Source organism: Peromyscus leucopus, chromosome 1, assembly GCF_004664715.2.
Source record: "Peromyscus leucopus breed LL Stock chromosome 1, UCI_PerLeu_2.1, whole genome shotgun sequence".
Classification (NCBI taxonomy): Eukaryota; Metazoa; Chordata; class Mammalia; order Rodentia; family Cricetidae; genus Peromyscus; species Peromyscus leucopus.
The window spans coordinates 184,676,558-184,692,377 of record NC_051063.1 but is presented as its reverse complement, the minus strand read 5'-3'; the positions used below and the strand labels follow the sequence as shown (position 1 = coordinate 184,692,377).

Sequence of the window (15,820 nt, the reverse complement as noted above, 5' to 3'; positions counted from 1 at the left end):
TTTTCCTGTGGTTTCTTCCCAGCAGTTTAGAGCGTTGCATAAGTATAATATTTTAAACAAGAATAGAAATATGGGGTTGGGGATTTAGCTCAGTGGTAGAGCTCTTGCCTAGCAAGCACAAGGCCCTGGGTTCGGTCCTTAGCTCCAGGAAAAAAAAAAAGAATAGAAATATATATGTATATATTATAATAAAAATTACATTTGCATTAATATAGAAAAACCTGTATTAATGTGAAACACTTGAGACTAGCAGCAGTTTTTAAAATCCTAATCAATAGTAATTTGTAATCAATTTTCTTTTTTTTTTTTTTTTTTTTTTTTTTTTTTTTTTTTTCGAGACAGGGTTTCTCTGTTAGCTTTCACTTTCCTGGACTCACTTGGTAGTCAGCTGGCCTCGACTCACAGAGATCCACCTGCCTCTGCCTTCCGAGTGCTGGGATTAAAGGCGTGCGCCACCACCGCCCGGCTGTAATCAATTTTCTTAAATGATGACAAGTATTTGTAATGCATTGAACTCAAATGACCAAAATCCATGAATTTTTTTTTCCCTGTGGAAGTAAAAGCATAATTTTTTCCAAATATAATGTATCTTTGATTTTTATTTTAAAGTCAAAGTTTTTCAAAGTATGCAGGCCGGTAATTTAACTTTTTTTTTTAAAAGTAGTATCAGGACAGAGAAGGGTTAAGGTGGGAAGCTGATGGCCAGCAGAAGAGATCTTGACTTTATCATGGTAAAGGAGAACTTGGTTTAGGAAGGGAGGAAGGAAGGAAGGAGGATTTTGGCCCAGAGTGTGTTCTTGGCTGCCAGTGTTCCTGAAAAAAAAAAAAAATTGTTAACTCCTCTAACTATAATAATTAACAATCAATCCCAGATTCTCTGTTCGGTGTTCCTGACGTTTGTCAGTTGCAGGCAGTCAGCTCCCTGCTGCCCGGCGGCCCAAAGATCCCATCTCTGCACCGTACCCCACCCTCTGTGAGAGCTGCTGGCTGGCTGCAGACCTCTCCTGCAGACCCAGACCAGCCCCACCTGCCCGAAAGCAAGAGAGGCCCGGAGGGAGGGGGCCTTTGCCTGCCTCTCTCTCCTCTTCCAGGAAAGTGAGGGAGATGAGGAGACAAACAAGTAACCCTGCCCTAGACATAAAACACTGGCCTCACGCGGGGTTAGCCGTATGTAACAGATGGCCTCTCTTGCTGAAGGCAAGCTCCACCTGGCAGGAGCTACCTGCTTATCTCCGTCCAGTCCTAGGGAACAGAACAGTAACATAGTAACAGTCAGAACACAGACCAAGACAAGGACAAGGAGCGCTCGTTGATCTATCAGCAGGGCAGATCTGAAAATGAGTCATCGGACTCTTGGCTTGCGGTCTCGACCCGCTTAGCCTCTCCAGAGAAACCAAAGGAATCCAATCCCCCTCAAGATGGGTCTCCTGACCCCTCCCAGGAGTCCTGGGACGTCTTCCAGGACCCAAATCTGCGATCCATCGGTGCGTCCATCATAGATCTACGCGGGCTTCACAGACAGAGCTCTCACTGCTACAAATGGCCAGAAACAGAAACCAGAAACTGAGAAGGCTGGCCGGGCAAGTCTGATAATAGGCACAGTAAGAGTCAACGGAGGGTGGTTGTGGCGGGATTGGGATCTCCACGAAACCTCCAAATGTTGTGCCCAGAGTGCCCCAGAGATCCCCGGGAGACCAAATCCAATGCAAGAGCAAAGAGTCTTTTTACTATTTCAAGTTAGCCCGGGCCTCTCTGTCCGTCTGTCTGTCTGACACAGCAGCAGAACAGGAGAGGCCCCAAGTAGCAATGGGGCAGGGTTTTTATAGGAGGTAAAGCAAGGTGGGGGTGGGTGGGGTCTTCAGACTACACAGGAACAGACTCAGAATTGGTTTATGTGAGTGGCAATCATGTTAGTAACTTTTAACTGACTAGGGTTAGTTGGGGTTACAGTTATCCATTTTGGGGCAGGCCTGGACAAGCCCCAGGCTTTGTCCTTGAACTGCCGTGGAGGCTGGCTGGCCTAGCACATACTGACTGTGGGGGCTGCTCAGTGGCCGAGGCTTGGTGTGTCCTGTCTCCCTGCCCTGCTGGCAGGGGCCTCGGTGATTGGCTGTCTTTTGTTCACGGCCCTCCCAGAAACTGCTTTCTCAGTCTCAGGAAACTGACATCCAGGCCTGATCTCTGAGAGAAGACTGAGCAGCTGTTATGGCATCTGCTTGGTCCTTTCCAGGACTACACAGAGAAATCCTGTTTGGCAAACAAACAAACAAAAGCACCCGGGATATAATTCAGGGGGTAGAGCTCTTCCTAGCCGGTAGGAAGCCCGGGGTTAAATTAGGCATGGTGAGGGCCATGAGGCTGGAAGATCAGGAATCCAAGGAGTGTACCTGGGCTGTTCCCCCGGCTGACGGCACAAGGCCGCGGTTGTCTGCCATGCACACCTATTTTTCTTGCAATATGAAGATTAACCACAAGCCTCACCCTTGGTGCCTGTCCCTGTAACCACAGGCTACACCCTTACCCTGGAATCTACTTTAACAACATTCTGGACGTGACTTTGTGATTTTTCCCCCCTATTTTTCTTTTTCTTAAATGCATTCTTATTAGTTATTTGAAAACCTCGTGCAACAATTTCTTTAAATTATTTCTGTTTTTTTTTTAATTTTAAATGTATACGTGTTTTGCCTACCTGTTTGTATGTGCACCATATGCATGCCTGGTGCCTGCCTGTATTGGTGCCTGCGGAGGTCGGAAGAAGCGATTTGATCCCCTGGAGCTATAGTTACTTCTCCTCCTCCTTCTCCCCCTTCTTTTTCCTCTTCTCCTCCTCCTTTCCTCCTCCTCCTCCTTTTCCTCCTCTTCCTCCTCCTTCTTTTCAGAACTAGGGATTGAACCGAGGGCCTTGTGTGTTCTAGTCTCTACCACTGAGCTGCCATCTGATATGGTATGTGTGAGTGTATTTGAGAGAGGGTCTCATGTAGCCAGGCCTGGCCTTGCGTTCACTATGTGACCCAAGCTGGCCTCAGACTGAAGGACCACAATCCACCTGCTTGAGTACCCAGGATTACTGTTGTGAGCCACCGTATGTGGCTTCTTTGTCTGTCTGTTTGTTTGTTTTTCTGAGACAAAGACACAGGTAGCATAGGCTGGCCTCACAATCATTATGTAGCCCAGGCTGGCCTTGAACTAGAGACAGTTTCCTATCTTAACATGAAGTGTTCTGGGATTATATAAATCACCACACCTGACCTTTCTTTCTCTTTTCTTCCTTCCTTCCTTTTTCCTTCCTCCCTCCCTTTCCTTCCTTCCTTCCTTCCTTCCTTCCTTCCTTTCTGTCTTTCTTCTTAAATACTTTTTTTGTTTTTTGGGGTTTTTTTTGTTTGTTTGTGTTTGTTTTTCGAGACAGTTTCTCTGTAGCATTGCGCCTCTCCAGTGTAAGCTTATGACACCTTTGTCAAAAATTAGATGGCCAGGACAGTAAAACACCAGTCCTCTCCACCTTTATTTTATTTTTGTTTTTATTTTTTATTTTTATTTTTTGTTTTGTTTTTTTCAAGACAGGGTTTCTCTGTGAATCAGTCCTGGCTGTCCTGGAATGCACTCAGTAGCCCAGGCTAGCCTTGAACTCACAGAGATCCACCTGCCTCTGCCTCCTGAGTGCTGGGATTAAAGACGTGAAGCACCACCACCCGGCTTCTGCCTTGTTTATTCTTTTCTCTTTTCTTTCTATCTTTCTTTCTTTCTTTCTTTTTTTTTTTTTTTTTTTTTTTTTGTTTTTTGAGACAGGATTTTTCTGTGTCGTTTTGGTGCCTGTCCTGGATCTTGCTCTGCAGACCAGGCTGGCCTCGAACTCACAGAGATCTGCCTGGCTCTCTGCATTGTTTATTAAGACAGGGTTTCTCACTTGAGCCTGGACTTGTCGGTTTGAAGACTCTGGCTAGCCAGCTTGCTTGGAAATCCCGTCTCCATTTCCTGAGCCCTGGGATTTGCCTAAAATGTATACAGGTTCTATTTGCGGCCTTCACTCTTGCGTGCGAGTGCTGGGCCTCAGAATCAATTTCTGGACAGGTTGCACTAAAGGTCTTCCAGGTAGATAAATGATCATGGACTCTCCTGCTTCCACTGTCTGGTGGCGCTGTTTTGTGGGAATGTACGACGGCCCACCTGTCGGTTCTTCATGTAAACATCAAGGGACATTTCAGGTGTTCAGTTGTCGGCAGCAAGCACTCTCCCACGTATGCCTTTGGATCACATGACAGTTTCTATGAGACCAGGGTGCTGGTCTCATAGATGAGGGCTGTGCTTTGAAGAGCCACAGTTTTTTGTTGTTGGTTTTTGTTTGGTTGGTTGGTTGGTTTTCTGAGACAAGTTTTATCTGTGTAGTCCTGGTTGTCCTGGAACTTGCTCTGTAGATCAGGCTGGCCTCAAACTCAGAGATTCATCTGCCTCTGCCTCCCGACTGCTGGGATTAAAGGCGAGTGCCACCACATCCGGCAAGTTGCACATTTTTAAGAGTTCTGAATGCAGCTGCCCTTCTTTGCTTCTTTCCTAGTTATCCATTTACTTTTAATTTTTCAGAGAAAGGGTCTCCTGTAGCCCAGGGTGGCCCCAGTCACACTGTGCAGTCAAGCATAACCATGAACTCCTGATCTTCCCGCTTCCACGTGTTACTGTCTCAGGGTTTCTACTGCTGTGAAGAGACACCAAGACCACGGCAGCTCTTATAAAGGAAAGTATTTAATTGGGGCTGGCTTACAGTGTCAGAAGTTTAGTCTGTTATCATCATGGAAGGACATGGCAGCGTACAGGCAGACAGGGTGCTGGAGAAGGAACTGGGAGTCCTACATCTTGATCTACGGACAGCAGGAGAGACTGTGTGCTGGGCGTAGCTTGAGCATATATGGTACTGCAGAGCCCACCCCCTCAGTGACACGCTTCCTCCAGGAAGGCCACACCCACTCCAACAAGGCCACACCTCCTAATAGTGTCACTCACTACGGGCTAATCATTCAAACACCCGTGTCTGGGGGGGCCATACCCATTGAAACCACCACAGACACCATTGCAGTGATACAGCACCATACCTGATTGTTGCCGTCAGTCTCTCCTAAGCTGATAACCAGAGAAGTTACAGCAAGGGTCACCCTGTCAGGGGCTGCTGCAGGGCAATATCCAGGCCTGATTCCCCTCTGTCAGCACTAGATTTGGTCCATGTGATGGCATCTGGAGAGGCGCTTACGTCAGGAGGTGTCTTAGAACCCAGGAGGAATAAGGGTGGTGTAGTATGGACCCTCAGAAGCTGAAAAGTGTACCAGTGTGGGCTGTTGGTTTTGTAGACGGAACCATGAAGCACATGAAGTAGACAGATGGCAGAACACTTCTCTAAGGTCACAGAACAGTGCAAACCCTCAGCCTCATTAAAAACAAAATGTTATGCCGGGCATGGTAGTGCACACCTTTAACTCCAGCATTTTGGAGCAGAGGTGGGAGGATTTCTGTAAATTCAAGGTCAGCCTGGACTCCGTAGTGAGTTCCAGGACAGTCAGAGCTGAATACTGTCTCAAAAAAAGAAGCTATTATATCTCAACTCATTTATTTTGTGTGTAAGTGCCTGTGTGAGGATGCACAGGCCCCGGCATGCACGTGGAGGTCAGAGGACAACCTGCGGGAGTCTGTGCTTTCTTTTCATGGACCCTGGCTATTAGGGCTGGGGGCAGACGCCTTTACCCGCTGAGCTACTTCATTGTTCCTTCAGTCTGTATTAACTAAATATTCTGTGCCCTGGGCATTGTTCTAACCCACCGAACAGATAACTCATGGAAAACAAAACCAAAGACTGCCTGCTTCATGCACGGAGCTTATTTGTGTTTGGACGTAATTATGATACGCTGCTAATTATATTTCTAGGATTGAAGAGGGGTAATCCTAATTACAGGGGTTTCCCCGTGGGAGCGCCCCATGAGTCAGAGCCTGTCTGCAAAGTCCCAACTTCTCAGCGTCCCCTTTTTCCGACCTGTTCATAAGTAGGGCAAGAAAACTTGACAGAGTTCTCGTAGGTACAATTTGCAAAACGATAAGGAATATTGGGGGGGGGGGGAGAGAGAGAGAGAGAGAGAGAGAGAGAGAGAGAGAGAGAGAAGAGAGAGAGAGAGAAGAGAGAGAGAGAGAGAGAGAGAGAGAGAGAGAGAGAAAGAGGTCTTCCTGCCAAGCAGGGCTGGCAATGAAGTTTTGCTGCCATGGCAACCAATGGCCTCCCGGGGCCGAGGGCAGCGGTGGCGCGCGCGCATTCACCTCTTTCCTTCCTGGTTCTCTCTGAGATTTTTTTGCCCTCCTGAAGCTGAAAGAAAGAGACTAGAGCTCGGGACCTCTAGGGTGATGGACGGAGGCCTTAGCTAATGGAAGCATGGGCCTGCCCAAGGCCAACCAATGATATACAAAGTTTGGGTCCGGCAGAGCCCGCCCCCCCCTCCACTTGGACCCGAATAACCTGACCCAGACCGAGTTTCGCTCGGAGCGACGGCGCTTCCAGCCAATGAAAGCATTGATTTGGGGCGGTGCGGAGGGAGGGGGCGGGCCGGATCTCTCCGGCAACGGCTGAAGGACAGTGACGCGAGCCATTAGTTGTAGTCCGTCGGGTTTATTGACAGCGAGGGCGTGGCGGGGTTTTGTCGGGGCACCGACCAGGGCCAGGAGAGGCGGGGAAAAGAAAAAAAAAGAGAGAGCAATGATAGTCAGCCAATAAGAGCGGCGCGGGTTTCATAGCAACGGGCGAGTGACGGCGGGCTGGGCCAATAGAAGGCTTCGTCGGCCGTCAACCCGGCCGAGGGGCGGCGCGGCGGCAGTGCCGGACGAGAGCCGGAGGAGGCGGTGGGAGGTGGAGGTGGCGGCGGCAGCGCGGGCGCCTGAGGAGAAGGAGGAGGAGGAGAAGCGGGTGAGGGGCGGCGCGGGGCCCGACCTCTGAGCCCCCTCTCGGCCCCCGCCCCGCGCCGCCCGGCCTCCCAGCCACCCCCTGACCCGGCTGTCCCCGGGCCCTTCCTCGAGCCTTGCCGCCCAAGTCTCCGACCCCGCGGGTCCTCGCGCTCCGCACTCGTAGCCTTCCCTGCACCCTCGGAGCCCACGCAGGCTCCTCTCTGGCCCCCAGGTCTTTCCTTGCGCCTTTGGGGCGGCTCTGCGCACCACCAGGGTCTGCCCCTGACACCTTTCCACCCCCCCCCCCCTCTCCCCCGTACCGTAACCTCCTCTGTCACTCTCGGGGCACTTCCTGACTCCGAGGCCCTTGCTCTCACTGCTTCCCCCACCCGCTTCTACAGCCTCCCCCCGGCTTTCCCTCGCTTCCTCAGTTCCCTCCGCGAACCCCTGGGGTCTTTCATGTTGTCATCACATCAGATCCCCCCCAGGGCTTCCCCTGAGCCCTACTTGGGAACCGCTGGGCCCTTCCTCGGACCCCGGACCCTATGCCTACCTACCCTTTGGATTTCGTGGGCTCCTCCCTTGCACCCGTAGGTGCCGCCCCCGCCCCTGAACGTCCTTTCGACTTCCCTCCATGTTTGCAGCCTTTCTCTTCCTTCACAACATGCCCCCCCCCCCCCGTACCTGGCTTTATTTGTCTTTTCCCACAAGCTCCTCCCCAGCTTCCAGGCTTTTTCTTAGCACCTTCTTCATTTAACCCAGACTTATTGTTTTGTTTTGTTTTCCAGATCTTTCTCCCAGTTCTTGTAGCTTCTCCTCGTGTCTCAGCTACTCTCCCTCCTTCCTTGTTCTTACATTGCTCTTTCCCAAGGCGCAGGTCTGCCAGACACACCATGATGAGGGTACTGGGTCACCTGTCCCTCTGTTTCCTCTGATTTGGCTTTTCTGAATCTGATTTTATTTTTCCTCTTCGCCTCTTGCCTCCTTCCCTTTTATTTTGACTTTTTCCTTCTCTCTATTCTGTGTCTTCCTTCTTCTGCTTTTTGTCCCCTCCAGGAGGGCTTCCCCTTTGCTGGAATTCTCAGTCAGGGAGCAGGTACTGGATTCTTTTTCCCCTCCAGGGTGCCTGGGTCCCACCCACAGCCTTTTGATCACTCCCAGAGAAGGGTGACCTTGGAGGGAGGTGGTGAAGACAGAGACAGCCAAGGGCCAGCAGAGGCAGGCTAGAAAGCTCAGAATCATTGAGTTCATCCTCCCCCCCCCCATCTCCCTGGATGGGCCCAGCTATCCCAACCCCCTTCTGCAATGCTAAGGCTTTGGAGTTATCTCAGATCGCCAATTAATCTGCCTTCCCCTGGGTGCACAGGGCCTTGTCTCCTACATGCGCACTTGGTCTGTGTGTGTGTGTGCTGACATCCATGAAAGTGTACATGTCCTGGAGAGGTTGTGTGTGTGTGTGCCTGGGGGACCTGCATCTGCTTTGCAAGAGGGGAGGGAAGTGCTTGATGCCCAAGAGACCCGGTTTCTCACAGTTGGGGGCCGGGGGGAATTCCTCACTGTCAGAAGTACCTGTTGGGTGTCTTTCTTACTTAGAGCCCTGTGATGTCAGTGGTGCTTACCCCCACCCCCACCCTGTGCTCTCCTACAGATAAGCAGGCCGTGGGGCCCACAGACACATCTCACACAGTTTCTGAGTGGCACAGAGCACGTCCCTGTGCCCTGTTGTATGCCAGAAGCAGCATGGTCTTCAGAGCGCCATGGGGCCTGACAGAGTGACAGCCCGGGAACTGTGCGAGAACGATGACCTGGCCACCAGCCTTGTTCTTGACCCCTACCTTGGCTTCCGCACGCATAAGATGAATGTCAGGTGAGGGGTTGTCCGGGGGTGATGGCAGGCCTGGCCCCTTTCTCCTGTATGTTCATAACTCGGAGCCCGGCCACCCTGAAGCTCCAGGTGGGGGGTCAGGGGCCTGAGAGTCCCCGGAACTGAGGCGTACTCTTTCCTCCCAGCCCCGTGCCCACACTGAGACGACAACACCACCTCCGATCCGCACTGGAAGCCTTCCTACGACAGCGGGACCTGGAGGCTGCCTACCGGGCCTTGACACTGGGAGGCTGGATGGCCCACTACTTCCAGAGCCGGGCCCCTCGGCAGGAGGCGGCCCTCAAGACCCACGTGAGGGAGCCCATGCCCTGCTCTGCCCTGCTCTGCCCTGCTCTGCCCTGCACTGTGCTCTCCCCATTGAGCCGGCAGATTCCGGAGCCCTTAGGAGAGCAACCCCCGGGCCCAGACTGCCTTGCCCCAGGAGACACCCCAGAATCCTAGAAGAGGAGAATTGGGGGCTGGTGAGCTTTGAGATGAGTCCAGGCTCCTCTTCCTTTGACAGAGGAGGGCGCGTAGACCCAGGGAGGACCCAGGCCACACAGTCGGTGACAAAGTAGACCTGGTCCAAGAGAAAGGGGCCCCTGTGGTTGGACCTTCTCACTTTCCTGCCTTCTTCTCTCAGATATTTTGCTACCTCCGCGCCTTCTTGCCTGAGAGCGGCTTCACCATTCTGCCCTGCACCCGCTACTCCATGGAGACCAATGGGGCCAAGATCGTGTCTACCCGTGCTTGGTAAGGGGGCTGCTGGGAGCAGAGACTCGGTCGGTCCCCGTGGATGGGGTAGGACCGGGAGGAAGTGGGGCTAGTAAGGCTGGAGGTTGCTGCGATGGCTGGCCCTGCCCCGTGGAGCCCCTGCTCCCTGGGTGATTCTGCATGAGAGGCCCTCATCCCCAACGAGGGTTGGGAGGCCCTGCTCAGAGCCCTACAGCGTCGACTCTTCTTGGCAGGAAGAAGAACGAGAAGCTGGAGCTGCTGGTAGGCTGCATCGCAGAGCTGCGCGAGGAGGACGAGAACCTGCTCCGGGCCGGGGAGAACGACTTCAGCATCATGTACTCCACCCGAAAGAGGAGCGCCCAGCTCTGGCTGGGCCCGGCCGCCTTCATCAACCACGGTGAGGGCAAGGCGAGGATGCTGGGGGGCTCAAGTGTCTGAGCCGAGGGAAAGGGGCCGTCTGCACGCGCTCACTCTCTTCTCTTTTCTCTTCTCTCACGTCCGTCCCTCTGTCCACCCAACTGGCGGCAGACTGCAAACCCAACTGCAAGGTGAGACCCGCAGAGTGGGGGGGGGGCACGTGGGAAGGAAGGTGCGGGAGGGATGGGTGGGTTTGGACTCTCCTGACAAAGGGGTTCCCTACCCTTGACAGTTCCACCTGGGGCGGGCAGCGTGGGAAGGCATGTGTCCCCAAGGATGTCAGAGGGGGAGGAGGGCGCGTCCCTGTGTGTACACTGTTGTACCAGAGCCTGAGTTACTGGCGGTGTGATGGGGGACAGATTAGGAGGTGGCTCATCTCACCCAGGCAGCATTGATGGCACGGGCAGGGGAGAAGCCGAGAAAATCCAGGAGGCCAGGGACCTCTCTGCTAAGAAACTGTGGGTAGAAGGACAAAGGGGGGGATAACTGGTGGAAACACGTGGCAAAGGTCTGTTGGGGTGTGGCGACATTGTCCTGTCATCCCAGCGTCTTGGGAGACTGAGGCAGGAAAATTCTAAATTGTAGGCTAATCTGGACACCTTCAGTGAAACTGTATTTCAAAAGGGCCAGGGATACAGCTCAGGGTCGAGTGCCTGCTGAGCGTGTGAGTGGTCTGAGTTCAAACCGCGGACCAACAGGAGCAAAGGGAGAGTGTTGGTGGAGCACCCTGACTTGTACCTGTGAAGTCAGTGTTTGGGAGGTAGAGGCAGGAGGGTTGCTGCAAGTGGGAAGCCAGCTTGGTCCACATAGTGAAGTTTCAGGTCACTTAGGATGATAGAGTAACAAGATCTCACCTTCAAAAAACCAAAAAGAAACCAAGTAATAATAATAATATTAAGGTAAGGGGTGTCCCTGGGAACCCCCCCACCCCATTGTGTCCTGTCAGGACACAGACCTCGGGCCTTCTGTGGGAGCCCCCAAGACATGAATTAGGGCCAAAGCTCAGCTTCCTGACTCAGAACTGGGAAGAGTTATGGCTCCACTGCCTGGTCTCGGGTTTCTCCTGTCGACGCCCCTAAGACAGTTGTTGGGGTCAGGTGGTGGACATCTGAGACTACGCAGACTTGTCCCATGTGTCCGAGGCTCTCAGGATGAGTGACACAGCCCTGCATGCAGACACGGGGTGGGCCAGGAAGCCGAGGGCAGCGTGCACACCGGTCACCAGCTCTCAGTGACCCGGAACCAGCAGGCTTGGGGGGATCGGAGTTCTTCATAAGGCAGGGGCTCTAAAGAGGCGGAGATGGTGACAGCCACGTTAGTGAGCGTAGCTGACTCTCCTGGCTGCGGCATGGGAGGCTGGGTTTCCAGATGGCTGTGGCAGCCCTTTGCAGGAGTTGACTGGGAAGGAAGGAAGTGCACAGAGTGAGGACGGCCCGGAGAAGATTGGCGGGCGACGGACCCTGGGGTGATGAAGGATGAGAGGGGACACAGAGGAGGTGGCACGCCCAGGAGGCACTGGCCACTTGGCCTGGAGGCCATCCGGCAGGGGTGTCAGGTTTGGGTGGCTGGCTGGCTAGGATGACCACGTTTCCTCCCGGATAGGGAGTGCAGAGGCAGAGGCAGATGGGAAGGGAGACAAGACCAGGAGTCTGTAGGGTCGCCTTGGGGTGAGTGATCCCAGAGGCAGGACAGGAGGACATGGGAATTGGGCTACAGGTGGACACAAGCCTTGGGAGGAGGGGAGGTGGCCACAGGGGCAGAGTGTCAAGGAGTGAGTGGTTCTTGCGAGACTGCGTGGGTGCCGTGGGTGGGTAGACCGCGTCAGGGGAGGAGCGCGAGGAGTGGACTCTGCTGGGAGACCCCACACTGCTGGGAGACCCCTGGCTTGCAGGGATGGACGGACAAAGAAGGCGGGACCGGGACGGGCTGTGCTGCCCATCAGTGATGGGGTGGGTGGCCTAACCCTTTACATAACCCTTCAGACCAGGGTGCCTGGCCAGGGTGAGAAGCTAGAGAGCTCCGGCCCTGGGCCCCGGCTGGGGTACTGAGTGGGCGTGGCCTCAGTTTGTGCCCTCAGATGGGAATACTGCCTGTGTGAAGGTGCTCCGGGACATCGAGCCAGGGGACGAGGTGACGTGCTTCTACGGGGAGGGCTTCTTCGGTGACAAGAATGAGCACTGTGAATGCTACACCTGCGAGAGGTGGGCATGGCCGGAGGAGGAGGAGGGTCCCTGGGCTGGGGCGCATCCTCGGCCGGCTTCGCTCTGAACCCCCACCCCACCCCGGCGTCTGCCTTTGCCCCTTCCCGTTCCTGCAGGAAAGGTGAGGGAGCGTTCAGACTTCGGCCCAGGGAACCCGAGCTTCGGCCGCAGCCCCCGGACAAGTACGCGCTCCGAGAGACAAAGCGGCGTCTGCAGCGGGGCCTGGACAGCAGCCAGCAGAGCCTGCTGGGGCTGCGGGTCTGCTCCCACCTGTCGGCGTCCCGCCGCCGCCACCGCCGCCGCCGCGGGGACCCGCTCTGTGGTGAGCCTGCTCCCTAGCCTCTGCGCCCCTTCCTTCTGAGCTGCCCGGAGGAGGCACTGCTCAGACCCTGCTGACCGGCCCCCCTGTCTCCCTCTCCCCTGGCCACCGCAGCTGCCTGCCGGCCGCCATGCCTGCTGCCCGCCGGCCCCCACTTGGACTCCTTGCCCCTCTGGCTCCAGTGGATGCCTCAGCCCCAGCCCCGAGTCCGTCTCCGGAAGCGCCGCCGCCGCCGCCGCCGCCGCCCCGGGACCCGCCCGGCCTCCCGGCCCCCTACCCTCCATGCTGTCTCTGTCTCCCTGCACCGCTGGGGAGGCTGTGGACCCCACTGCCAACTCCGGGCTGAGGCCACGGTGGCCCTCCGCGTGCTGCCCGAGAGCCACTGGACCCTTCGACAGGACTGGTACTGGGCCCGGCGCTACGGGCTGCCTTCGGTGGTGCGTGTGGACCTTACCCGCCTGGCCCCAGCCCTACCAGCCGCTCCTGCCCCTGCTGGGAGCCCAGCCCCCGTCGCCACCCCCGACCTCGTCCCTAAGCAGGCCCTTGCCTTCGCTCCTTTCTGCCCACCTAAGCGCCTCCGGCTAGTGGTCAGTCACGGTTCCATTGATCTGGACATCAACAGTGGTGAGCCATGATGGGCTGCCTGCAGCGAGCCCAGATTGGACCCCTCCAGAAGGAAGGAAGGAGTTGACCCTTGACCCAGGTCTGGTCCTGGGAGTGTGCTCTTTAGGACATCCCTAGGGAGTTGATCCTTTTGCTCCATGACTGCTGACCCCTGAGCCAACCCCACCCAAGCAGGGAGCCCTGGCCATTTGATGTCCTCCTCCCCATCCCTGCCCCCACCTCAGGACTGTCGGAGCCACCCCCTCCCCTCAGCCTCTTCTCCCCAGGGAGCAAAGCCATAAGGGGTAGGGGGCCTCTCCATGGCAACTCCCCAGAAGCTCAGGCCTCAGGAGGTGGAGCTGACTTGGGAGTGTGCCCTCCCAGGCTGCCCCCACAGTGGGGAGTGGTTGGCTCAGCTCTGCAGTTGTTGGAGGCAGGGGCAGTCAGATGGGGTGGGGGGTACCCAGGGGCACATCCTTGGCCCCGCCCCATGGGTCTCAGGGAGGCCAGGTATGACCTCATCTTTCTCACGGTGCTATCCCTGGTGCTACTGGGGTGTGGGGAGGCTCGCTCTCCTCCCCACACCAGAATGGGGTGTGGTGGGGGATTGGAAGAACTTGAACTTTTTATTAAAACCTTCTAAGCCCTTAGGAGTTTGGGATGTTTTAGGGGGATGTCAAGTGGGAGGCTGAGAGCTCGACCCTTGCGGTGGAGATGACGGACGAGCCGTGGACACTGATAGCTACCCTGACAAGCCTTAAGGGAGAGGGGCGGTGGTCCTGGGGACGGCTACTAAGGTAAAGCCCGGTGACCACAAAAACAGCGCTTATGGGAGATGACCGAGTGCATTCTCTGTTGTGGGAAAGTGAGATCAGCAATGACGCCCGGTGACAGGAAGCAGAGTGGCTTGCCTGAGGCCGTGTAGGGGCTTGTCCCTCTCACTTCTCAGCCAGGGGCCCTTACTGCTAGTGCAGGGCCTGGGGTGGTGGCACCCCTTAATCCCCGCACTCGAGAGGCAGAGGCAGGCGGATGTCTGAGTTCAAGTCTAGGCTGTAGTAGACACACGGAGTTCCAGGCCAGCCAAGGCTTCCTAGACTGTAGGAAATCATCGTCGTCGTCGTCGTGGCAGGGGGCAGGGAGTTGTTGGGCCTGTGCAAAAGCAGGTTCCGGGGAGATGACATAGATGGCGGAGGAAGTCTCAGGTTGCCCACACGGCCTCAGACTCCCTGCTGTGCTCTGGGAGGTAGAAAGGCTGCAGGTGTAGTTCGGTGGAAGAGGGCTTGTTTGGCCAGTGCCGAACCTCAAGTTTAGTCCTCTGTCTCAGGAAAGAAGAGAAATAACCAAGAAATAAGGAGAGCCGGTGTGGAAGCTGGCGCTGCCTCAGTGGGGCTGTCCCAACCCTGTTTCTCCCCTCCAACCTCGGAGGTTGACCAGATGACTGCAGGAGCCATAGCACGCTGTAGGGAGAGCAGGTGTCTGTAAAAGGATCCGCAGAACAGCCAGAGAGCAGCAGAGAGGTTCTCACCCCCGCCCAGGAAGGAACTACAGAGCTGGAGGAAAGGGGAAACAGCCAGGGGAGGCTGCAGGAGAGCTGAGTGTGGCCCTGGGATCTTGGGAAATTGCCCCAGGGGATGTGGGTAGGGAACACTAGCTGAGGGGCCTAGAGAGAGGTTGAGTTTGTGGGGGGAAGGTTCACAGGCTCGAGGCAAGGTGTGGTCTGGATCCTCACATAGCTCAGGCCTGGGCAAAGCTGGCCAGGGCGTGAGGCTTGGATGGCGGCACACCTGTAATCCCGATCCTCGGAGCCTGCGGGAAGAGGATGGAGGGGAGTTTGAAGCCAGTCTGGCCTTTCCAAGTGTTGGAATGAGACAGGAAGTAGTCAGGTGACATGGCAGGGAGGATTAGGGACCTGACAAGGGAAGAGGCAGAGGAAGGCTGGACACTGGGGGTAAACAGTGACTCCAGACCCAGGTCTCGGGCAGGACAAAGGTGTGGGCCTGGGCCCCAGCCACTCAACCAGGTGACATCCTCGCCCTCCGGCAGCATGTGACCTCTCCCGTGACAGCCTTGGTCAGCAGCGGTTCTGTCAGCAGTGTCGCCTGTGGGGATGGCGAGTGGCCAGTGTCTTCCGTAGCCAGTCCCGTCCTGTACTTGCATGGTGCCCTCCCTCTCAGGTGGTGCTCAGGCAGTCTGAGGCCAAGGTCTAGACGTAATCATGCTAGGCCATCTGGGGTGTGTCCTTGGTGAGCAGCCTGTGGGGCAGGTGGTGGACAGGTCATCCAAGGGTGGGACCGGCCAGTCCTTGGAGCTCAGCCAACCCCCCCCCCATCCTGCTTCTGATAACGGGACTCTCAGGCAGCTGGAGAAACTGAGGTTTGTCGTTCAGGAAGCTGACATACGTAATCAAAGTTACTTTGAACCTGGGAGTTAAATGTAGCCACGTGAGGCCTTGGAAGACAGAGTTTGAGAATGATTTCAGGTCCAGCCAGGAGGCGGGTAGCTGTGGATAGCAGCAGGTGCCCAGCACAGCCAACCTAGAGGCCTCTGGCTCTGTTAAGGGTTACTGGTGCTGGGCTTGGTGGCTATCGTCGCAACATGTGGGAAATAGGGGCAGGAGGATTGAGAGTTCAAGGCTATCCTGGCTACATGAGACCTATCTCAAAACAATAAACCAACAGGTTGACTTCAGGATAGAGAGGAGGCTTAGTCCTTGCCGTTCTTCGAGAGGACCTGGCGTCGGGCTGCTTACATTCTCCATCCAGTGACTATGGA

At 55.3% G+C, this 15,820-nt stretch overlaps 1 protein-coding gene across 3 annotated transcripts; it reads left to right on the top strand.

Annotated features, from left to right (window-relative positions):
- Positions 1-6,890: 6,890 nt before the first annotated feature.
- Positions 6,891-13,698, top strand: Kmt5c (lysine methyltransferase 5C). 3 transcript variants are annotated; one of them, XM_028862323.2, is made up of 9 exons: positions 6,891-6,931; positions 8,558-8,776; positions 8,920-9,085; positions 9,417-9,526; positions 9,742-9,905; positions 10,037-10,056; positions 11,990-12,126; positions 12,243-12,448; positions 12,560-13,698. In XM_028862323.2, exons 2-9 carry the CDS (start codon positions 8,667-8,669, stop codon positions 13,078-13,080), a joined length of 1,434 nt encoding a protein of 477 aa, XP_028718156.1. In that variant the 5' UTR covers positions 6,891-6,931; positions 8,558-8,666; the 3' UTR covers positions 13,081-13,698. The 3 variants fall into 3 exon arrangements, with proteins under 3 accessions (XP_028718156.1, XP_028718155.1, XP_028718154.1); XM_028862322.2 differs by lacking the exon at positions 6,891-6,931 and adding an exon at positions 7,642-8,005; XM_028862321.2 differs by lacking the exon at positions 6,891-6,931 and having other exon boundaries at positions 7,642-8,776.
- Positions 13,699-15,820: the final 2,122 nt, after the last annotated feature.